The 25689-nt window shown below is 43.8% G+C and overlaps 1 protein-coding gene across 1 annotated transcript in view; it reads right to left on the bottom strand.

The window, feature by feature from the left end:
* LAMB2 (laminin subunit beta 2) overlaps positions 1–25689 on the bottom strand; it is a 3750789-nt gene that overhangs the window by 698328 nt on the left and 3026772 nt on the right. The window contains exon 22 of the mRNA XM_044078730.1: positions 21067–21284. Within this exon, the coding sequence (XP_043934665.1) occupies positions 21067–21284 (218 nt within the window). The remainder of the gene's footprint in view (positions 1–21066; positions 21285–25689) is intronic.

Raw genomic sequence — 25689 nt, 5'->3', positions numbered from 1 at the left:
TTTCACCCCCTCAAGGATACAACCATTCACAATCTTTTCCCATGGTCTTCTCTTGATCTTTTAATTTACCTTTTTCATTTATTCTAGGAAAAGCTGCTGGACATAACAGAGACTGACTCTAACAGAAAGTATTTTCTATATGAAAATACTATTTAACATATTATACTAAACTGCAAACCAGAATAAAAAAATGTAGGCATGCGGCCTTAGTGGCTATTGCCATATACATGGTACAAAACAGTTTGTTTCTAATTTCACGGTCTTGCAGTGCTGGAAAATGTGGAATAGAAGTCTCAGTGCTAACAGTACTATGAGAAAGTGTGTGTGTGTTGGGGGGGGGCCTTGGCTAGTTGAAAAATCCACTACCTATTTACATATGAATTTGCAAGGATGCTGACAGAACAGCCATAGTCTAATTAGTTCATCTGATTATGCTGGCTACCACTTTATAGTTGCCACTCTCCTTATCCTTACCCTTCTTATTTCTATGTGCCTTCTTTGAACCAATATGTTAACCAAAATTCCACAATACCCCATGGTAATGCATTTCAAGGCCTCACCTTCCTGTTCAAGAAACGGTATTTTCTTAAATCTGTCACTGTGTCTGAATCATGAATTTTGCCCTATCCAGCTTTTCTTTCTCAGTCTCTCGCTTGCTGCCACCTGGAAATGTGGTATATCCATGTCAAACCACCTAGTCTCCCTCTTTATTCCTGTGTGTATGTGCCAGGCATTTAAGAATTCTTTCTCATAATTCTACCGTTTTTACACCCCACTCTACTGTGGTAGCTCTGCTATTTATGCTATAACAGTCCTACCCTTCATTTCTCTGGATAACTAACAGAACTGGATAGCAGAACTCCAAATATGGCCTTCCTAATGTCATGTACAATAGCAAGGTGACTACTGTGCCTCTTAAGAGCATTATTTTACATAAGAAATTCAATGCTGTGTTGGCCTTAGCCAGTGATCTTTCATACTGCTCTGCAAAATACATCCTAAGCATGATTATAGTCCTCATACATTTTTCTTCTTCTGTTCTAACCAGGGCACTCCATGCAGTCTGTATGTTCTTCCTGGATACCTCCACTACTTTAAACATTTCTTCACCAAAGCACAGCTTCTGATTAGGTACCCCAGCCTGTATGCCTTTATGGGTCTCACTGAAGATGAACTTCACTTTTGTGCATACTGTTCAATCCTAGTGTCATCAGCAAACAGCTCCATCTTGGTCTACAGCCCCGGTGTGACATCTGACATAAATATGCTGAAAAGAATCAGTCCTAGAACTAAACCTTGTGGCACCTCACTAATGAATGCTTTCCTCAGATAACTGCTTTATACCACATTTCTCTACTTCAACTCGGGTCAGTCCTGTATCCGTGCCAGCAACCTATTTATATGTATTTATTTATTTATATCTGTCAACAAGGGTAGAACATCAATCCACAATGACCTTTTTCAGTCTTAGCTGGGAGCACGTCTGGTTAAATGATTTGTTCAGAGTTACAGAATAAGCAACCGGAACTCACAGGAATTAAACCCTGGAATACAATAAGCAGCCTAACAGCTCATAGCCTTAATCCTCTGCTCTAGTTTCCAGACCAGTGTGGACCCTCATGCTCTTTGAAGGCTTACAGTAGGGTTTAAGTTTGATTGTTTGAACACTGAGCACTCCTACTAGTCTCCTGTGTGGCAGAAATATAGACAAACCATACCCACTGGATTCCTTATATTTACACCTTTCTGGCTACCTACTCATGAAAATGGATAAAGCTGGAATGGCAAGAACTCTACTGTGTAAAGCCCTGCTGCTGCTCAACTGTAAGACCATTAGTGTTCAGGAATTGCAGCAACATGTTCTGTAGAATTTTTTTCATGATGTTCCATGTGATGGATGTAACACTAACAGGTGTATAAATGATGAACTCCTTCCCAAATCCATCTCTATGCAGTAGCACCAGTGCTGTCATGCTTCATTTCTATACCACCACTCCAGCTGCCAAGAGGAGACTGCAAAGTCTAGCCAGTGGCTCACAAAGCAACTAAACTGTACATACATAGGAAAGCAGCTCACTGGAACCATGTGCCACATCTTCCTAATTTCTAGGAGTTCCTCCTCTACTTCTTTCCTAATTATAATCTGATTTGTCAGCATCCACCCCTTACTATCTTCCACTGCTGCCCTTCTATTACTTTGTAAATAATGAATTAAATAACTTTTTTATACAATTCTTCCATATGTCTAGTGTCATCATTTACTCTCTTTTCGGTATTCCACTGTCTGACTGTGACCTCATATGTTCTTTAATACACTGAATAATTTATTTTGTCCATGCCCCCACCTGCAGCTATACATTTCTATACAAACCCCTTAAACCTTTTTTAATTGTATCATTTTTGCCTTTGTGCCTGCTGATAATCAAGCTTCTAAAGGGCTGTGATTCAGACATCCATAGGGTAGCCTGTGATCTCACCAGTGTTCTGTTAGCAAGAGGAGTTTTTATTTTAAGAACCTAACTCTTATCCACAGCAGTAATGTAAACACTCGCATCAGTGTGAGGGGTACTTACACCCTTTAGTCCATGCATACACATTCTCCAAAAAGGACTGAGAGGGGTTGCCTTCACTGGCTTTCACATCCTTCCAGTTCAGCTCCCACCTCCAACCACCTGATAACCATCTGCTTTCCAGCAGAGCCGTATTAGTGCAGAAGAGGTACACGTCAGATGACAGACACTGTCCTTTCCCCAGGATAGACACCTTGCATATGCCGTCAAGTGCTCAAGCCACTAGATGAACTCAAGTCACCTGGGCTGTATTCAGGGCTTTATCCCTGTATGACACCAGTGCAGCAAGAAACATGTTAGACTTTTGGTGACAACGGTCTTCTTTTTTCTGACCTGCTCATAAGAAAATTTTCAACCCCCCCCATTTTTAATCATCCTGTATGCCAGTTTCTTTTTTACTAACATCTCCATCAACTTTCACCATTTTTCCAAACTGGCTACCTTCTTTTCTGCAATTTTTTTTTCTTTTCTTTATATGAGGATGAAACCCAAAAGCTATCCAATAGTTGTCTGCTACCAACCAACATTGCATTCTGCTCCTCAGTGTCTCTTATCAGAACGAAGTCTACTCTTCTTTATCCAGAAACCTCTCATTTTACTGCTTTTCAAATTTCTGTGTCACGGATCATGAACTACACTAAGGCATAATCACTGCTGCCATGAAGTTCCCATACCTGCACCCTCCAACACCCTCACAACTGGTGAAGACCACATCAACCACATCAAAATTACAGCTTCCATCGATGCCCTTCTTGTTTAACCCTGAGTGACTAAAGACAAATGTAATTATGTTTTGCTGTACCTAGCTCTTCATCCTGTTCCTAAGTGTGTCATTATCCTCTGTACTTTCATCTGGTGGCCCGAGTACCATAACTACCCATCAGCTTTCAGCCACAGGACAAGCATTTCAGTGTTCCCTTCATTCTTTTCCTCATCAACAGTCTTTTACACTATGCACATAACAGCTTTTCAAACATGTACTTTCACTCCTCATTTGTTCTCTGTGTCATCTACATGCTCTCTGAATCCCTGCACTACTATATCCAGTCAGAATGAAATGCACACCATGTTTATGTTACGCCTGCAAAGCTGACCCTGTGCTCATTAATAACAGAATGCAGCAGACTCATCTTGTGCCACAGCCTCTGGTATTACACATCACCTTCTATTCCTGATTTGTTCTAGGTTTCTGTTTTAGTAGATATAAGCAAGTGATGGCATGATACCTCTTACCTTCCATCTGATTTCTGTCTATGTATTATTGACATTCTTGTCACAGAAATGACAAGTGCATGAAAATCACTACCAAAAGACAGTGATCTTCTGAGTACTCATTTCTTCCCCTGCTTTCCATTCATGGCTAACCATTTGTGACCACAGCCCTTTCAAAAATCCACAATGTCATACTGCAGATTAACACTATGGATTTCAAGCTTTATAATTTTATAGAATACCTTTCTTTGTCTTTCAGTAAACAAGCAGCTGAAATCCTCAGGCAAAAACAGAAGAAATGTCCAGGTATGGGCTCATAGTATGAGCTTAGGAAAATAAGAGATACTACAATTCTGCCTTCTGAAACTTTCAAAGGTAGACTAAATAAACCAGGACGCTAAATTAAAATTATTTCCAAAGACAACAAAATGGATAGTATCCAACTTGCTCAAATGGCAGGACCGAAATGAGGGAGTCAAAATGTGGCTCCTCCAATGGAGGATTCTCTCAAGCAGCAATGATATCAGGCAAGTTCCAAGACCAGAACGAGGTTAGCTAAATCCCAGATGAATTTGGTGTCATCTGTCAGTATGATGTTCAAACAATAAGGACTTGCTGGCTAAGACCATCTTAAAAATGATCCAGAGGTATAAAAAGTGTTGTGAAAGTAACCTGCTTCTCCATGAACAATCTAAACAGCTTTGCTCTACTTAAACAGATAGTCAAATAAAACTCCAAACAATCACAGTCTAAAGCCATGAAGTCTTGGATTAAGTAAAAAACATAAACCCTATGTGTGTCTTGCTTGGTCATTTTATTTTTCGTAACAGTGGCAAGACAGCTTTTAACAGAAATTAAGGTGTAAATCATGCTCGACAGAATTTTGCAAAGAAAATAAAAAACACTGAAAGTTAATTAAAAGTTAAGTTCTTACCATAACTAGGCATCTGTGTTGTCCATTTTCATTCTTCCTCAAAGTAAGGGTTTGGACCTGATCCTCGGATCCGACTTGACCGCTTATTCCAGACTTAGGATGCAGCTCTTGAGCTCCACCCTCTAATCATAATGCTCTATTACATCCCCATTGCCTCAGATCGAGTTTGCTGCCCTATCCCCATAGTAAAAACAGAGACAGGAATAGTTTGATAGAAAGCTGGAACTGTAGGTTCCAATATAGACCAAAAGGTTTCTCCAGGAAACTGGATGGGGGTTGTTTGGGAGGGAAGTTGAGGAAGAATGAAAACAGACTACACAGATGCTTATTTACTGTAAGAAATAGTCAACGTTGGTTTATGGCTCTGACATCAAACATTGCATGTACCTCTGCTCCTAAGACTTTGGCTATACTGGCCAGATGTCCGGTGTTGCAGACAGCAACCTCCCTACAGTTATGAATACTGCAACATGAGAAGAGAAGGACATCATAACTTTTAAATCTGATGTTGTCCTTTTCATTCTTTCTCAGACAGATTCCCCAGCTATGTTGATCTTGGTTGGCTCTCATGAAAGAATATTCTGGTGTACCACCAAAACAAAGGCAGCTCTGTTTCTAGAAATAATATCCAAACTTTAATGATTAACAAAAGTATGAACATTGGACCATGTAGCTGCAGCACAAAAGTTGTCAATAGATATTCTTGACGAAAAAGCAGATGATGTGGCCATAGATCTGGTTGAATGAGCCTTGGGAGTTTTAGGTAATGTTATCCTTTTCTGAGAATAAATCCAGGAAATACAGTCTGTTGACTTTGAATACTGTATAACCTAGTCTTTTTGGAGAACAGGAAACAAAGAGTTGGTCTGATTTTCTGAGTTGTCTTCTCCTGTGAAGCTAAAAATATAATTGTCTGCACATCAGGAAGATGCAGCATGTACTCTCCCTTATGGAAAATTTTAGAAAGAAAACTGGTAAATGGATGGATTGGGAATGTTATTCTCGGAAACCACTTGAGGTAAAAATGAAGGGTTGATCCGTAAGCTAACCCTATCCTTATGAAAAATTATGTAAGGAGATTTTGGACAGAGAAAGCCTAGAGTTCAGATATTCTCTGCAGATGTGATGGTTACCAAAAAAGCTGTTTTCCATTATAGAAATTACAGCTCAGATCTAGCAGAAGGCTCAAAAGGTTTGTGTGTTAGGCCTTGTAGTACAGCTGTCAGATCCCAAGGAGATGAGGGATCTTTTATTGGAGGCCTTAGAAGAAAAATTCCTTTCATGAATGCCTTACATAGTTTAGACAAGCCAGAGAAAAATGTCTGTTCCCCATGTAAAAATTAGAAATAGGTGCCAGTTGAAGTTTGACTGTACAGAAACTAGCGCCTTCTTCAAAAAGCATTGTCAAAAATTGGAGAATAGTAGAGATTGGGGCAGAAAAATAATCGATGCCTTTATTCAAAGTCCAAAGGGAGAATCATTTCCCTTTGCTTTTGTATACTTTTTTGGTAGATTTATTTTGAGACGCCAAAATATTATCACATACAGGGGAAGAAAGTCTAGTCTGTCTATTACTGGAAGTGGAGAAACCATGTGGTTAGTCTTAGGGCTTGAATGTTGGGATGTTGGATCCCTGATGGGTGTTACAGGAGATCCAGAGTTGGCTCCAGTGTCCATGGAAGATAAAGATGAAACCACAGGAAGGGGAACTATACTTGCTGAGGCCAAAAGGGGGCAATGAGGATTACTGAGCTCTTCAGCCTGCTTGCTTTCTGTAAAAATTTTGGGATCATGTGAACAGGAGGGTAAGCATAAGCCAACCAGAGGGACAAGCATGAACTACAGCATCTCTTGGTAACCCCCCCTGGCGGGATTGGCAGATAGGTTGCAGCAAGGTCGGTCCCAACACCAGAAGAATACCTATGAAACAGACTGATTGAGAGACCACTCATGAGGGATCAAAATGGATCTGCTTAGTTTGTCCACTAGCATGTTAGTTTTCCCTGAAATGTGCATCGCAATTAGAAAGCAGTCTGATGAGATCACCCATTCCCATAGTCTCATGGCCTCTCTGCAAAGGAGGTAAGATCGAGTTCATCCTTGTTTGTTGATGTACCAGACTACAAACATGATCTTGGTCTACATTTCCGTGCAGTGTCCGACTGGGCCAGGAGTCTGTTTTCAGCAAAGACCCAGGGAGAAAAGCTTCAAGTAATTAACAGAAAAACAGCAGTGGAAAAATACAGCAGAGTAACGCATAATGTGTACAAATACAGGAATATTTGATTAAAAGTTACAAAAGATTAGAAGGCTAGTTCATAATATACCATCACGTGTACAAATCTTGAAAATAAACACACAAATAATAACTTGCTGCCTCATAGGGGAGTATAAATTGGTTTGCATACAGAGTTGATCTAGTCAGAGTAAGACACAACATGCCGGTGTAATTATCCTGGAACTGTGCAGGAGCATAGTCAGTGATTAGTAAGGTGTTCTTTTAGGAGTACTCTGAATTTGTGACTGTCTGAATTTTTTAGGATGTGTTGCAATAGTCCCCAATAGGAGAGCACCCTAAACTGTCCGCAATGTTAATAGGACTGCTCTCATCTCTACGACATTGATATGCAACTTGGTCTCTTGGGGGGGGGGGTCATGTGCCTTGTACCATTCTTCCCAAGAAATGCCCCACCCCCACCCCAACTAAGAAGCCTCTGTGGTTACTGTGGCCATAGGAGCTGGTACAACAAAGGACCTACCTAGATGTAGATCGTCAGACTGTATCCACCATTGATGTGTTGTATGCAAACTGGGGTGAGCCTGATTAGAAAGGATAGGGGTTAATACAGAATGGACCATTGTACAGCTAGAGTCCATTGCAGAACCTGCATAAAGAAGAGTGTCAAAGGAAGTAGAATAACGGCCGCTGCTATGGAATCTAATACCTGCAGTACTGACCTTCCTGGAAGAGCTGAATGAGCAAGGAGAAAGGACCTGACTCCTTATAGTGGAAATATGATGAGGATATACAGAAGCTATCTGTTTTGTTGTGACTGATTTGGCATGATTTACAGTTATCCCCAGAGAATTGCAAATCTAGAGCAAATAGTCCCATGCAAGTAGAAGAAGATGCTTGGAGGGGGCAGTAAGGAGCCAGTCACCTAGGTATGGAAATACATGGAATCCCTTTAGCCTCAAATGAGCTTCCACTACTGCAATGCATTTGGTAAGCACCCTCGGGCTGTAGTGAGTCCAAAGGGTAGTGCTCTGAACTGGTAATGACTAGCTCCCAGCCAGAGGTGAAGATATCTTCTGCGCAGCCTGTCTACTTTGCTGTGATAATACACATCCTGAAAAGCTATATAGCACATTCGGAACTTTGCTTTCTTTACATACTGATTTGAGTTGCTCAGATCCAAAACAGGTCTAAGGTCCCCTGTTTTCTTTGGCACTAAAAAGAAGCATGAATAGGGTCCGAATCCTATGTGGTCTGATGGGACCTTTTGGATGACTATTTTTTTACCTAGCAACTTTTTGACTTCCTGTGCTGCTGCCTTTCTTTGACTGGGTGGAACTCCGGCAAGTATCTTCCTTTTGCAAGATAGAAAAAGGGAAATGGTATGTAATAACACCTGGATATTATGCTTAGCACCCATGTATCTTGTGTTATACTTGCCCAATCGTCTGGGTGCAAAGAAAGTTAACCCCCAACTACCTCCAGAGTTGGGAGTTGGGCAGCAATTCAGGAACGCTGAAAGGGCCTATCTGAAAAAAGAATCTCTAAAGCCCTGATTTTGCAGACATCTTCTGCCTCAAGGGTGATATCTACCACTGGGTTTTGGAAAAGTTCGTTGAGGTGCAGAAAATTTGATTCCTACAGTAGACAGAGTCTTTCCATCTTGGTTACTACTGGTAAGTGCCTCTTTTACTGATGGCCCAAACAAGGAAGTGCCATAAAATGGGGTGTTAATAAAACCTGTCTTAAAGGGTTCCACAAAGTTGCAAGGCCGCATCCAGGCATGTCTTCTTATGACAATACCTGAACCAGCTGCTCATGAGGTACCTTCAGCTATGCGAGAGATCAACATCATAGAAGTACTGGATATGGACAAGACAGTGGCCAGTTGAGAAGATGTCCTTTTGTAATCTTCAGCAGATATGTACTCTGAGACAGTAACAAAGCTCCTTTTTCAATTCTCCTGAAGGAGAGTGAAATGTTCCAGGTAATTTACTGACCTCACAGCAAAAGTTGCTGAGGCAAAAACTCACTTCCCAAACCTGTCCAACACCCTAGACTCCCTATTTGGTGGGTGGATAGTAGATCTCTGTTCTCTTAGCTCTTTCTTGGTGGCTGCCACCACTACCATAGCATCAATCAGCACCCCTTTGCTCCAGTATGGTTTGTAGTTGGGGGGAGCAAAACTTGCTGTTTTTTTTTTGGGGGGGGGGGGTGGTATTCAGTTCCTCTGAAGCCTGAATGGCAGCTAAATCAATAAGTTTGTCTACTGGGGGGAGTAACCCAAGGCGTAGATAGTCCAGAAATAAAAGCCTCCAAAACACCAATTCTTCTGGTGAGGGGTTTTGGGAAGACCAGCCACCTTTCTACTTCAGTATCTCTAGAATATCTCCAAAGGAGATGTCATCTGGTGATGATCTGGGGGACCCCTCTCCTTCATCAAAAACAGTGTAGCGGAGAGACTCCAATGGGGAATCAGTTTGTCTCCTTTTACATGTCCTCTTCTGATGCACCTCCTCTCTGAGATGTTCAGATGAGGTGTGGGAAGAGAGGGGAATGCCCTCTAATGGAACTGGCTAGACACTTATTGGTTCTGGTTGTCCCTGTGGAATAGGCCTGAGCACCACAGAGCTATGAAATGATGGAGGAAAGGAAATAGGATCCAAGGCAAGAGAACGCAGTTCTCTGTGAAGAGAAAAAGCCCCTTCCACCATCTTGAAAGCCGTCGGACCTGGAAAAACCTCAATCCGCCTCCTTGAAGCTGAAACTCCCAATGAAGGCAGGTCTAGAGCTCCTTCAAATTGGCACCTCGAGGGGGGAACCAGATCCAAACTGTCAAGGACTGAGGCTCTAAGAGAAGAATCCAACAAAATCAGAGCAGGGCCTATCCCCTTGGACCCAATGCCGACACTTCAGCTCCGAGACCTATTTTGACCTGACAGTATCAGAGCAGAACTAGTCAATGATATAATTGGAGTGGAGGAAAAAGTCTTCCTTGGATCTGACAATGGACCTCTTGGGGATCTCAGATCCGGGGGCTCTGAAAACACAGGACGGATATGAGAAGGAGAGAAAATAGCTTTAAAAGTTGTTGGCATACTCATGGATCCAGTAGGAGACAGAGATGGTAAGACCTCCATCTGAATTTGAGCTCTGAGAAACTTACACATCATCCTACCCATGTCTGCTTCTGATAAGCTCCCGGAGGACCTAAGAGAAGAAGTGGAAGGAGGCCTTGAGTGCTTCTTTGGGATTTGAAGCAACTTTGAAGGAGGGGTAGGCGATACTGGTTTTATTGTGTACTCAGGAGTAGTACTCTTATAAGCAGATCCCTGCTTAGGATCCAAGGATTTAGGATCCAGGGAGTCACTGTCAGACTAATTGTAATAACAGTAGTGGTAGCCTTAGGATTTGAAGTCTTTGCATCCAACTGACGAATCTTAGGATCCGATAGCATTGGATCCTATGATTTCTTCATTTCTGTCATAGGCTCTGAGGAAGATCTGGGGGACTTTGGAGGGGAGCACTTCCTGTCCTTCAAAGGAGTGGATTTTCTGTGTTTGGAAGAGGTTTGAACCCCTGAAACAGAAGTGGATGGCAGAAGACTGCTTAAAATTAGTTTATTGCGCCAATCTGCTAAAGCCCTAGGGTTGAAGGTGGAGCATATTTTGCATGCCATATCTAAATGATCAGCCCCTAGACAATACACACACTCCTTGTGGGCATCTGAATTCAGAATTTTATGCCCACATGTAATGCACTTTTTGAAACCTGTGGGTTTTTCCTGATATAGCTGTGAAAAAAAATACAGAATCTTAAAACAATGAGTTCACACTAATTAACACAAAGAATAAAAAGTAAAAAGTAAATAGAACATATATTTTTTTTAAATGAAATAGAAAAGGGTCTGGTACCAACTATGGTAAACAAGAAATGCCCTCAAATATGAGTAAAAAGAATTACCAGCAATGGTAAACAGGTACCACTTAAAAAGGTATTAAACAGCAGAAATGGAAAGAAATGCCCTAACACCAGCAAGAAAGACTTAGAGGGAGGACAGATTATTATATAAGGAAGAAACCAAAAAATATGAATAAAAGCTTTGTAATTCCCGAAACCACAAACAGCTCAAGATCTTGGAATCCTGTGTCTGTTCGCGATGACGGCAAATGAGATCTGAGGCTTTGGGGATGCAGTAGAGCATTATGGGTATAGGGAGGAGCTTGAGAGCTGGATCCTAAGTCTAGAATAAGTGTCCAAGTCAGATCCGAAGATCAGATCCAAACCCATATGTTGAGGAAGAAAGAAAAGGGCAACATCAGATCTTATATTTTTGGAGAATGTTTTCTTCAAAACTGTACAGCTTAACTTCTCTAACTAAAGGAATAACTCTACAAGAAGGATGAGGGGAACCTGAAATAGAGGAAATATTGTATCCTTATTATAGCATGATATCTCACAGACAGTACACCAACATTCAAACCAGGTGATAAGGGGCTTCCCTGTAAAATTTTCTTTTAAATAAGGAGCTAGAGTGCATTAATTTTACCAAAATCACAGAAAACACTTCAAAGAACTATGTTGGCACTACTAGGCATCCCAATACTAAAGGAAGTGCCTTTGTCAAAGAATGTATTTTGATACTGTAACAGACAGGCAGGTGGGAACTTTTAGGAATCATAGGATACACATGGCTATTAGACCACAGGCCATGTGTGCCTTACAAATAACCATCATAAAGCTCTACCAACCTTTTCAAAGACAGGCAAGGCCTGTAGGTTCTGGAGTGCATTTTAGGTACCCATCCAGTTGTCTAAGCTATGTCTAAAGGCCAACAGGGAATCACATTGTTTGATAGGCAAGGGAAGTCTATTCCACAGCATGGACAGACAATGGATGATAAACCTGCCTCTTCAGTTAGTTTTACTTATTCCATGATGTAGATTCAGATCTCTAATACTAATGTTGGCTTTATTATTTGACACATTGATAAAAAGAGGTCTCAAGTAATGGGATCTCTGAGGGAATAGAAAGTAAGGCATAGTTATACCCTCAAGAGTCTATATGACACTGAGTATGTATGGAGAGAGTGACTCTAGAGTTGTTAGGAATGTCAACAGTCTTTCCAAGTTTTTTTTATATGTTTAGTGAGATACATGCCAAAGGGTGCATTATATTCTATAATGGATTTAAAGGTTTAAATAGGGCACACTACAGTGGGAAATAACTTCCTTGGTATTGGAAGACATGGTCTTGGTGATTAATTGTGATACAAAAGAACTTCCAGACACCAGCTGTTATGTGGTGATCAAAAGAGAGGGAGCCATCAGCCCAGGTGCCCCGGTCTCTGATGACAGACTGACTGGAGAGTTGTGTGTCATTGGCGCAGGAGGTAGTAGGAATGTTTTGTTTTCTGAATGTGATGATACTGCATTTCATTGCATTTAGTTTGAGCCCTTTCTTAGTGCACCATGTGTTAATGAGTAACAGTTCCACTTGAAAAGAGTTTATTATCATCTGTTGATTTGACAAGTACACCCAACTTGCAATCATCAGAGAACTTAGTCAGCTAGAGATCCTTGATGTCAGTGCTGAGATCAGAGAAATAAATGCCAAAAAGGAGGGGACCTAATACATACCATTGAAAAACACCACTGGTCACCTTTGCTTTAACTGAGGAGGCCCTGACAACATGTGTTCTCTTCTTCAGCTTGTTTAGAATCCATCTTTCCATATACAGATCTATGTTTAAGTCTATTAGCATGTTTACAATCCTATCATGTGGTGTGGTATCAAATGCTTTGGCTGGGTCTAGGTAGATAGCATGAATAGTGTGACCACTGACCATGGTGTGCCTGACCTTTTAAAAGAATTTCACAAGACTAAAGAGGCGTGACCTGCCCTTAACAAATTCAATTTACGGCAGGTTGAGCCTGATTACATTTTTAATGCCTTGGTCAGTGATGATGTGTTCTGTGGCTTTGCAGACAAGACCAGTACGGCTAATGCAGACAAGACCAGTAAGGATAACAGGTTTATAGTTGTTTGGGTCAGTGATAAGGCCACCCTTATGAAGGGGCATCATTATCATACTGCACCACTGATCAAGAACTTAGCCCTTGGCTATGCTTGGGTTGAAGATTTTAAGGGGCAGAACAGTAAGGAACTGCTTGACACTGTTTATAAAGCAACCTGGAATGTTGTTGGAACCAACTGAAGAAGTATTTTTAGTCTTAGAAAGAACTTTAAGATTACTGTCCTTTCAGGAGACTAAAACAATAAGTGAGAAGGTCACTGAAAAAACAATCAGTAAAAACAAAATGAAAATTCCAGCAAAGCTAGAACCTCTACTGAGTGACCTCCCAAACCTCTTGTATCAGAGGCACATGGGATATATGCAAATGACCCTTATGAACATCAGGTGTTTCAGCTAATTGGCGATTCTGAATACCCATGACATATTTTGTCATTTTAATGGACAATTTCAGGCCAATAAAGCCAAACCCAACTAGCTGTGAATATGCATATTTCAGCCTTGTTATGACCTCATCAGCACAGCACAAGCAGAGTGTTTGACTAAGCATAAGAAACACAGGGCTGTTATACCCAGCTGATGTCCATTATCATTAGGGTCACTGCAAAAATATCCCAAACAACAAACTAAAACAGTCACTGCAAAAATATCCCAAACAACAAACTAAAACAATAAGTTAGAAGGTCACTGAAAAACCAATCAGTAAAAACAAAATGAAAACTTTCTCACTTATTGTTTTAGCTAGTGGGGTTTGGCTTTACTGGCCTGAAATTGTCTATTAAAATGATGAAACAAGTCATGGGCATTCAGAATCGCCAATTAGCTGAAACACCTGATGTTCATAAGGGTCATTTGCATATATCCCATGTGCCTCTGATACAAGAGGTTTGGGATGTCACTCAGTGGAGGTTCTAGCTTTGCTGGAGTTTTAATTTTATTTTTACTGATTGTTTTTTCAGTGACCTTCTCACTTATTGTTTTAGTTTGTTGTTTGGGATATTTTTGCAGTGACCCTAATGATAATGGACATCAGCTGGGTATAACAGCCCTGTGTTTCTTATGCTTAGTCAAACACTCTGGTTGTGCTGTGGTGACAAGGTCATAACAAGGCCAAAATATGTATATCCAAAGCTAGTGGGGTTTGGCTTTATTAGCCTTGAATTGTCCATTAAAATGATGAATCAAATCATGGGCATTCAGAATCGCCAATTAGCTGAAACACCTGATGTTCATTAGGGTCACTTGTATATATCCCATGTGCCTCTGATACAAGAGGTTTCGGATGTCCTTTGAGGAGAGGAATTTGCAGAAGACTTGTTAACTAATTTGTTGGCAGTCTTTAGGATTTGAATTGGAGGTGAATCTACAGACAAGTTTTGAGCAGTGACATGTATTATCCCTAAGTTTTCTATTACAGCAGAAGAAGGACATATAATTATCCTTAGTCTCAGAAGCAAACCTATGTTTATAGGAGGCTTTGCTAGCCTAATAGCTGCCTTAATTTTCTTGTTGAGACATCTTATACTCTTATTGTGATGAGAAGTTATGGCCTTATAAGGTAACTGAAGTAGTTTCTTTCTTCCTTCTATTGTAAAGTGTATTTCCATGTTAGTTGTCTTCTCTCTCTTGCCTTCTTTCTTGCTGGATGGGATCGGAGCCGATCCTCGGCTCTGACTCGGCACTTGCTAAGCTCGAGAGCTAATTTTACCAGCTCGAGGCAACCCTATATCCCATGACGCAAGGCGGAGATTACTCAGATCTCATTTGGTAGCTAAAGAAATAGCAGTATTTTCTTCCAACTTAAGAGGAGGAAGAAAATAAGGATACTAAATAACATCATAAACCTCTAGAAAGGATCAACATAATCTAGTGACACTAGGAGTTGAACAGCTAGAAAAAAGGTAATAACCTCTTAATAGAAGATGTATAATCTTCCCGGTCTGACCAGGCTAGGGGGATGGAGGGCGGGATGCAAGAAAGAAGGCGAGAGAAGACAACTAACATGGAACGTTATGGTAGGTACATAACATCTAAATGTTAAGTTGTCAATCTCGCCTTCATTCTTGCTGGATGGGACCGCGTCCCTAGCACCTCTATCCTGGGTGGCTCAATGGAACAGACTCTTGAGAACGGTGGAACCAAAATTTGCTCTGTCTCTGGAGACCAAATCTAATTTGTAATGTGAAACAAAGGTATGAGGAGAGGCCCATGTGGCTGCTACACAAATAGTGTCTATTGGAAGTCTAGCTTGAAAAGCTGTAGATGTAGCTAGAGCTCTGGTAGAATGGGCTTTTGGGTTAGAAACCGACTCTTTGCCTGTGAGCTGATAAATGTAAGTGATCACAAAAGACAGCCACCTAGATAAAGTTACCTTAGAAACTGGAAGGCCTTTCCTGTTCTCTGCATAGGATAGAAATAGTTGATCATATTTCCTAAAAATTTTTGTCTTATCCAGATAATATCTGAGCTGGCGGTGAACATCGAGATAATGTAACTTTTGTTCAGCTCTATCAGAATAGTCCGGAAAAAATACTGGAAGATCAATGGATTGATTTAGGTTAGTTTGTGATGCCACCTTTGGTAAGAAAGACGGATTAGTTCTTAGGGATACCCTGTCTTTGTGGAATATTAGATAGGGATGGCGAACACAGAGAGCATGAAGCTCAGATACTCTTCCGGCAGATGTAATGGCAACTAGAAAAAGTGTCTTCCAAGAAATCAATTTCAAAGAACAGGCAGCTGCAGGTTCGAACGGGGGAAGAATCAAGGATGTTAAAATTAAATTTAGATCCCACTGTGGTGGGGGGTCTCTAATCGGAGGTTTCAATAAAAAGATACCTCGAAGGAATGCCTTGCAAAGTTTATGTGACATAATGTTGTGGTCCAAAAAGCCTATATGAAAATTTGAAATGGCTGCCAGTTGAACTTTCACTGTGGAAGAAGAGGATCTAGAATGAAAAATGTCAGCTAGGAAGTCCAATACCAAATGAACTGGAGCAGTATAGGGGTCTATGTTCCTAGCTTTTGCCCAGAAAGAGAAACGTCGCCATTTACTAGTGTAAATCTTTCTGGTAGAAGATTTTAGGGAAGCTACTATGATATCCCGTACAGGATTAGAAATCATAGGAAGCTTGGCTAAGGATGGAAGTGGAGCAACCAAGCAGTGAGGTTGAGAGAGGGTATGGATTGGTGCAGTTGACCCGACTGGTGGGTCAGAAGATCTGGAACTGGGTCCAGATGCCATGGCTGTACCAAGAGGTAATGATGTAGGAACGGAAACCATATCTGTCGAGGCCAATAAGGGGCAATGAGAATCAACTTAGCTCCCAAAGCGGTTGCTTTCTGAATTAGCTGAGGTATCAGCGGAAAAGGTGGAAAGGCATAAAGAAGTCCCCGGGGCCAATCTTGGGTTAGAGCGTCTCTGGGGGGATGGCCTGGAAGGGGGAAGAGAGAGAAGAAGTCTGGGCATTTGCTGTTTTGAGGTGTAGCGAAAAGGTCGCAGCAAGGAAGACCCCACTTCTGAAAAATCTCTTCCGTCACTGACTGTTTGAGAGACCATTCGTGAGGCATGAGAATAGCTCTGCTCAATCTGTCCGCTATGATGTTGGATTTCCCGGGGATGTGCGTTGCTATCAGAAACCGGTGAGAGGAGATTGCCCATTGCCAAAGTCTGAGAGCCTCTCAACACAGTGGATAGGACTTGGTTCCGCCCTGTTTGTTTATATACCACACTATGGACATATTGTCCGTTTGGACTGCAATAGTTCCCAGGGAAGAGAGTCGTTGAGGGCTTGCAACGTTAAAAGCACTGCTCTCATCTCCAGAACATTTATGTGCAGATGGTACTCGAAAGGTTGCCAAGTGCCATGGACCATTCTGCCCTGATAATGCCCCCCCCACCCGATCAGGGAGGCGTCCGATGTAACTGTGGCAACCGGGGCAAGAGGAACAAATGGTCTGCCTTGATGGATTTGCGGGGATAATATCCACCACGTCAGATGTCTTTTGCAAGTTGGAGTTACTATGATCTCGTGACGCATGGGAAGTTGTTGAAAGGACCATTGGGTGAATAGCATCCATTGTAGAAGCCGCATGTAAAAGCGGGCGAGGGGAAGAAGTGTTATGGCAGCCGCCATAAGACCCAGTACTTTCAGAGCAAATCTGGCCTGAATTTTGTTGCTGAATAGAATCACTTGGACGTGTCTTTGAATGTCCAAGATCCTTTGGTCTGGCAACCTTGCTGAAAGTTGTACGGTGTCCAATCTTGCGCCTATAAAAGTAATATACTGACAAGGCGACAAGGCAGATTTTTCGAAATTTATAAAAATTCCTAGCCCTCTGCAAGTGTGAATGGTGTAATTTCTGGCTTGGAGAAGCTGATGCCTGGTGGTGGCAGTGAGGAGCCAGTCGTCTAGATATGGAAACACCTGGAATCCTTGACGTCTCAGGTGAGCCGTAACCACTGCCATGCATTTGGTGAACACTCTGGGGGCTGTAGTGTGTCCAAAGGGCAGGGCTCTGAATTGGAAGTGACTGGTCCCCAGCCGGAAGCAGAGAAATCTTCTGGAGCATCTGTGAATTTTTATTTGGTAGTACGCATCCTGAAGATCTATTGAGCACATCCAATTGTCCTTGCCCAGAAAGGGCAGAATGGACTGAAGCGTGACCATCCGGAATCTTGATTTCTTTACAAACTTGTTGAGTTTGCTGAGATCTAATATTGGTCTCCAGTCTCCTGTCTTTTTTGGAACTAAAAAGAACCTTGAGTAGATTCCGGATCCTATTTGGTCCGCTGGGACTGGCTGGATGGCTCTTTTTACTAGCAGTTTTGATATTTCTAGTACTGCTAATTCCCTTAGACCAGGTGGAACGTCTGGAAGGGTTCCCTTTTGTTGAATTGGGGTTTGAATAAAGGGAATTTTGTAACCCTCGGATATAATTGACTGTACCCATTTGTCTTGAGAAAGGGAAAGCCAGGCTATTGGGTACAGCGATAGTTTTCCCCCCGACTGCCTCCGAAGGCGGACAATCGGGCAACATCTCAAGGATGCTGGAAGGGTTTGTCAGAAAGAGGCTCTCTGCTACCCTGATTCTGCGGACCACCTCTGCCCCTAGGGCGGCGTCTATTATTGTTACCCCCTCTGCCTCTGGGGGTAAACTGACTTTGTGCGTCAGGCGTGACTCCTTGAGATTTGCGGAACCACATTTTCCCTCCCTTCTGTCCTTTAGGGTAAGGTCTAGAAGGGGTGGAGAAACAGACTCCTACAGCAGAAAGAGTCTTGCCATCTTGTTTGCATCTAGTCAAAGTGTCTTTCACTTGAGGACCGAACAAGGTCGAGCCATCAAAGGGGGAGTTTGTGAAAGACGCCTTGAAGGGGTCTGCAAAATTACAAAGGCTTATCCAGGACTGATGCCTTAAAAGCCACTCCTGTGCCTGCAGCCCTACTCGCTCCATCGGCTGCATAAGAAATGAGCCACATGGAGGAGTTAGCAATAGAGTTAAGGATTCCTAGCTGTGAGCTAATCTTATCCTGAGACCCAGCAGCTGATGGATCCTGTAAAACTTCTCCCAACTCTTTAAGAACATCTCTTTGAAGGTGGGTGAAGTGGCATAAGTAGTTCAGCGATCTCATAGCAAAAGTCGCTGAAGAAAAAATCCGCTTACCATACCTATCCATAGTCCTAGAATCTTTATTAGGAGGATGGACAGGTACTGTAGGATCAGCTAATTCCTTCTTGGTGGCAGCAGCCACCACCATGGCATCAACTGGGACACCCTTTGTCAAATATTGTCTATCTTGTGGGGCAGTAATAAATTTTTAAGGTCTCCTAGGGATAGGTTCCACCGAATCTGGAGCCATCCACACCTTCCGAGCCACTACATCCATGAGAGGGTCGATAGGCGGAGACACCCAGGAGGTGGAGGATTGAGATCCGAACGCCTCAAGGTATACTGACTCGTCCTCGGAGGGATTAAGGGAGGGCCAGTTCCCCCTCTGTTTAAGGATTTCAAGGATGTCTGAAAATGAGACATCCTCAGAGGAGGACCTTGGGGATCCCTCCGACTCATCCAAGTCAGTATCTGATGTAGTAGACTCAGGGGAGTCTAAATGTTTCCTCTTACATGTCCTCTTACGCGGGGGTTCTCCTGACGGATCAGGAGAAGCCTCGGAAGAGGAAGATAGTCCCAATGGGGAAACCTGAGCCGTTGGATCTCTGGGTCGGGAGCAAGAGAGTGGGAAGAGACGTCAGCAGGCACTGTAGTGGGAGGAGCTGATGGAACTGTCCGTTGACTAAGCCCGGGGGCTAGTACACTCCTCATCACCTCGAAGGCTCCCCCGTCAGAGAGACCAGAAAGTTCCCTCTCCGAAGAGATAGGAACCCCAGGCCTCACCGAGAGGGAAGGCTCCGAGGCAGATGTCGGGGCCGAGCTCACCAACGCCAAAGCTCCGAGAGGGAGAACGGGGTCGGACAAGGGTCCGATGCCACTCGCCCCCTCGGAGCCGATGAGAGAGACTAGACGCCCGGATCCCTCCAATGAAGGTCTCAAGGAGGAAATCGGAGCCGAGGATGACGGAGCCGAAAGGGGTGGTATCGGCTCCGAAGTCACAACGGTACCGGTTCCGAGGAGCTCGCCCGAACTCTGTAAGAGAGTCGGAGGAGGAATGCTCGGTGGATGTGATATAGCTACCGTCTGTTGAGATGGGCTATGGAGTATTTGGGCCAATGCCTGAGACTTTAATAGTCTACTCACCACTCTCTCAAGGTCGTGATCAGATAGCCTGGATGACCGAGAAGATCGGCTCCGATGGCTCCGCTCCGAGAGCAAAGGTGATCTCGGAGCCGAATGTATGGATTCCACTGAAGGGGATCGAGATCTCTTTTTTTGAGATCAATGGAGCCATCGGAGCCGAAGATACGTCGGCTCCAGCCGGAGCCGACATTGAGTGTCTGGATCTGGTAGTATCGGCGCCGGATGGAGCCGATACCGAGACTGGCATGGAAAGATCAGCTCCAGCCGGAGCCGATCTCGAGCCTGGTGAGGAAGGACCTGAAGCCGACGGCTTAGAAGCTTGAGCCGAAGGCTTAACAGTTTTCGAGGGCTTCCCCGGCACCAACTTAGTCGGGGAGCTCTCGGGCTTTAATAAGCCCCTTAATATGAGTTTATTTTTTCGTTCCTGCAGGACTCTTGGGCTGAAAGCATGACAGATAGCACAAGAGTCCTGCAGGTGCGAAGGTCCCAGGCAATAAACACAAGAAGTGTGACTGTCTGTCAGAGACATCTTCTGACAGCACGAGTCACACTTCTTGAAGCCTGAGACCTTAGTGTCCTTCGACATAACTGTGTCGATGAACAACAGTAACACAATCACACACAAAAAACCCTCAGTCCAACAAATTAAATTAAATTAATTAAATTAAATTAACCAGGGAAAACACACAGTCACACACAAACAATCCCTGACAGGAAAAAATTTAGGGAGGGGAAGGCCTAAGGCCTGACTAGGGACAAGGGAATATTTAGTCAAAAAGAAGGGAACACTGACGGGAATAGGGCTAAGGTGAGTCGATAATTAACAACAATATAATATATATATATATAAAGTAAAGGGGGTAGACGAAAAGTCTCTGAAAAGTTCACTCACCAAGAGTTGGTAAAAGAAGGCACCTCGTTAGCGAAGCGGCAAACGAGATCTGAGTAATCTCCGCCTTGCATCATGGGATATTGGGTTGCCTCGAGCTGGTAAAATTAGCTTTCGAGCTTAGCAAGTGCCGAGTCGGAGCCGAGGATCGGCTCCGAACCCATCCAGCAAGAATGAAGTCGAGATTGACAACTTAACATTATGCATTTATAAACCATGACTTTATGTCAGAAACTGAATGTTGAACAAATACAATTGTAAGAGTATGAGGTAATGAAAGTTTTAAGAAACAAAAATCTGAAGGGAAATAATCTGCTGCAAGATCTATACATCAGCTTCTTACAAACAAATACAACATACGTTGATATGGACCATCAGTTTTGCTGTGTCTTATGTTGTAGCCATAGCTGAGAAAAGGTAAGCTCTTCAATGCCTACCTCATTGCAATTTAAGATCATTGAATTCTGTGGATCACAGTTGCATGGCAGACATCCTTTCCCACTGGCCAAGTTCCAGAAATTAGGAGCGCAGAGGTCGCAGTGTTGACCAATGACTCCTGGTAAGCACTGACACTGACCACTGGATCGATCACACAAACAGTCATCACGTGTTGCACACTGACTGCGGTCTGTGCCAAGGAAGTTGCATGTGCATTCTGAAATAGAGCAAAAATAGAAAGTGTCGTCAGTGAGATTGCAATGCACCAGAAAAGTGAAAGATAGTGTTCTTTTTATTGTATCTCTCATGAGAAATGCATTGACTATAATAAAAGGCAGACAATTACTACCATGGATACACTACAAGCACTGAAACAACAAAGCAGGATTGCACATGTGGAGCTAAAGACAATAACAAAAGGAACACCTGAAGCACAAAGAAGTCATGTACTTACCATAACGTTCCATCTGAGTAGGTAACTTCATTTGTCAGCAACCTGTGGGTATTGGATCCGAATCAGATCCAAGCCAGCAGCTTTATTCAGCTAAGATCCGAGCTCCAAGCTCCTCCCTCTTACCCATAACCCCCTGCCATCCTTCTCTGTCCTCAGATATAGTTTGCTTAGCCTTATAAACTACTACAATCAGGATCAACTAAACATCCTAACCTGATGTCATCTGGTACAGAGAACACAAGATCCTAAAATGGACGAACTACAGGTTAGGGGGACGGAGGAGGGGTTGGTTGCTGACAAATGAAGTTACCTACTCAGATGGAACGTTATGGTAAGTACATAACTTCTTTATCTGAAGTAGTTAACTTCATTTGCTCATCAACCTGTGGGACAGAGTCCCCAGCTACCTAAACTTGGGAGGTCCTCATGGAAGAATATTCCGGAGCACTGCAGAGCCAAAGGACGTCCTTCCTCTGGAAATTAAATCCAGGTTGTAATGTGTAATAAAGGTATGGGATGAAGCCCAAGTGGCTGCAGAACAAATATCATCCAAGGACACCCTTGACCAAAAAGTAGCAGAAGCTGAAATCGATCGAGTAGAATGGGCGTGAACTCCAACAGGTTGTGGTCAGCCAGAACTCTTATATGCAAGAAGTATACATTGTGAAATCCATCTGAACAATGTAACTTTTGACACAGGTTTGCCTAAAAAGGGTTTAGCAAAGGATACAATGAGTTGCTCAGATTTTCTATGACCAGCAGTCCTGTGTAAATAGAACCTCAATTGTCTGTGCACATCTAAAGAGTATAATTTGTATTCACCTTTGTTTTGATAATTCGGGAAAAACACTGGTAAATTGATAGATTGATTAATGTTGGACTCAGAGGCGACTTTAGGTAAGAAGGAGTGATTGGTCCTGAGGGAAACTCTATCTTTATGGAAGACCAGATATGGAGGTTTGGCGCAAAGGGCGTGAAGCTCTGAAACACTTCTAGCCAAAGTGATGGCAAATGAGAAAAGCCGTCTTCCAAGATAAGTATTTAAGGTCCACCGAAGCTGCAGGTTCAAAGGGGGGGCCAGTAAGAGCCTGAAGAACAAGGGTTAAATCCCATGGAGGAACTGCATCCTTCACAGGAGGCCTTAATAGGAAAGTACCTTTTACGAATGTTTTGCAGATCTTGGAAGAAGCTAATGAACCAAGATCACTTCCCACATGAAAGTGTGAAATTCCTGCTAATTGGACTTTGACGGTGGAGGAGCTGGCACCTTGATCAAATAAGTGTGACAAAAACTCTAATACAGCTGGTATCGGGGCTGAAAAGGGATCCATATGTGTATGTTCCGCCCAGATCGAAAAACGTTTCCATTTGCTCTTATAGACCTTTCTGGTAGAAGGTTTATGAGCGGCAACTAGAATAGCTTTAACAGAAGAGGAGATACCAGGAGTCCTAGCTATGATTGGAACTGGATCAACCAAGATGTGAGCTTGAGATTGTCCAGGTTTGGAGTTGTCAACTCCAGGGGGTGAGAAATCAGATCCGGAGTGGGATCCAGAATCCATGGAGGATTGACCAGATGAGACCATAGGCAAAGGAACCACGTTTGATGAGACCAGAATGGGGCTATGAGGATCACTCTGCTCTTCAACCGACGAGCTTTCTGCAAGAATCTTACCATGAGGGGAAGAGGTGGATAAGCATAAAATAGACCGGATGGCCAAGCATGGACTAGAGCGTCTCTGGGGGATTCCCCTGGTGGGGGAAGTAGAGCGAAGTACTCGCTGCACTTTGCGTTTGAAGGCGACGTGAAAAGATCGCAGCAAGGTTGACCCCACTTGAAGAAGATCTGCTTCGCTACTCTCGGGTTCAGAGACCACTCGTAAGGCGAGAGGACGGTTCGACTCAGCTTGTCTGCCAAAATGTTGGACCGACCCAGAATGTGCGTTGCTATGAGAAAGCAGTTGGTGGTGATCGCCCATTCCCAAACTCTCATGGCCTCTCGACACAGCGGATAGGATCTGGTTCCCCATTTGTTGATATACCAGACTACTGACATGTTGTCTGATTGAATCGCAATTATCCCTAAGGGAAGAAGGGCCTGGAGTGCTTGCAATGCTAAAAGCACTGCCCTCATCTCTAGGACATTGATGTGCAACAAGGTCTCTGAGTGTGTCCACATGCCTTGGATGGTTCTGCCCATGCAATACCCTCCCCACCCGAGGCGAGAAGCATCAGTGGTCACTGTAACTTGGGGTGGGGTCAAAGAAAAGGGGCGCCCATCCCGGAGATCCGAGGACTGGATCCACCAGAATAGGGACCTCTTGCAAGCATTGCTGAGGGGATAGCCGTACTTAGCGGATGTTGCAGGATGGACCATTGGACGCGCAATGTCCATTGCAGGACCCTCATGTTTAGACAAGCCAATGGTGAAAGATTGATGGCAGCTGCCATGGAACCTAATGCCCTCAGGACCAATTCTGCTGGGGGGGCTGGGGATTGTAAGAGAGCCATCACATGGAATGTCAAAGTTCGAAGCCTGTCCGGAGTTAGGAAGGCCCTCAACAGGTTTGTATCTACCCTGGCCCCTATGAAATCTAAGGTCTGAATTGGCTGAAGGGAGGATTTCTTGAGACTGATAGAAATTCCCGGATGAGAGGCCAAGTGACGGAAGTAATTCCTGGCTGAACAGAGTAGATGCCTGGTGGGGGCGGTGAGGAGCCAGTCGTCTAGGTACGGAAAGACCTGTATTCCCTGAAGCCTCAGGTGGGTCGCTACAACTGCCATCACTTTGGTGGACACCCTGGGGGCTGTGGTGAGACCAAAGGGAAGGATCCTGAACTGATAGTGACTGGCTCCCAGCCGGAAGCGGAGAAACCTCCTGGATCGTCTGTCCATCAAAATGTGGTAGTACACATCCTTGAGGTCTATAGAGCACATCCAGTCGTTCTCCTGTAGGAGTGGGAGAATGAATTGAATGGTGACCATCCGGAATTTTACTTTGGCGACCGCTAGGTTCAGAAGGGACATGTCGAGGATTGGTCTCAAGTCCCCCGTCTTTTTTGGCACCAAAAAGAACCTGGAGTAGAAGCCTGATCCGGACTGGTCTTGGGGGATGGGCTGGATTGCTCTTTTTTCTAGCAGCTGCTTTATTTCTGTGGCTGCTGCCTCCCTTTGATTGGGTGGGACATCGGGGAGGCTCCAGGGTCTGAGAGGATGATTCAGAAAAGGGATAGTGTAACCTCTGGATATGATTCAAAGCACCCAGCGATCCATTGTAATTGACTCCCAAACTGCTAGGTGCCTCGAGAAGTGCCCCCCAACTGCCTCCAGAGTGGAGCAGCCGGGTAACCCCTCAGGGTTGCTGCACGGGCCGATCCGAAAAGGGTTCTCTCGACCCGAAATTCTTCGGTCCCCCTCTGCCTCTAGGCCGGCGTCTACCCTGTCCTCCTCTGCCTCTGAAGGACGAGGGGTCCGGAGCAAAATGGGACTGTTGAGATTTCCGGAACCACATCTTCTTTTGTCCCCTTTGGTTCCTGGAGAAGGACCTCTGGGGAGCCGAGAAGCGGATCCCGACAGCAGACAACGTCTTCCCGTCTTTCTCGCTCTGGACCAGCGTGTCGCGGACGGTCTTGCCAAACAGCAAAGAGCCGTCAAAAGGGGCATTTGCGAAGGACGCCTTGAAGGGTTCTGCAAAGTCGCAGAGGCGGAGCCAAGCATGCCGCCATAAGACAATGCCCACTCCGCTAGCTCTAGCGGCTCCTTCCATGGCATGGGAAAGGAGACGCATAGATGTGTTCGAAATGGACTTAAGAGTGGCCATTCGGGCTGAGAATACTTTCTTATCCTCGGCCGACATGGTCTCTGGGGGCGACCCTGCGTATTCTTTGATGAGATCCCACTGGAGTCGTATCACATGTGCCATGTAGTTCAGCAACCTTACAGAGAAGGTGGCTGAAGCAAACATCCGCTTCCCTTTGCGGTCCATCGTCCGAGACTCCTTGTCAGCAGGATGAACTGAGGAACTCTCCTGGGCCAGTTCCTTCTTGGTGGCAGCCGCCACCAACATGGCATCTACTGGAGCAGCCTTGCTCGAAACCGTCCTATCTGTGGGTGGACTAAGAATTTTGTCAGGTCTCTTTGGAATGGGCTCCACAGTGTCCGGTTCCTT

Source organism: Protopterus annectens, chromosome 7.part1 (assembly GCF_019279795.1).
Source record: "Protopterus annectens isolate FY-2018-M chromosome 7.part1, PAN1.0, whole genome shotgun sequence".
NCBI lineage: Eukaryota > Metazoa > Chordata > Ceratodontiformes > Protopteridae > Protopterus > Protopterus annectens.
This window is presented reverse-complemented; position numbering and strand designations above follow the sequence as displayed.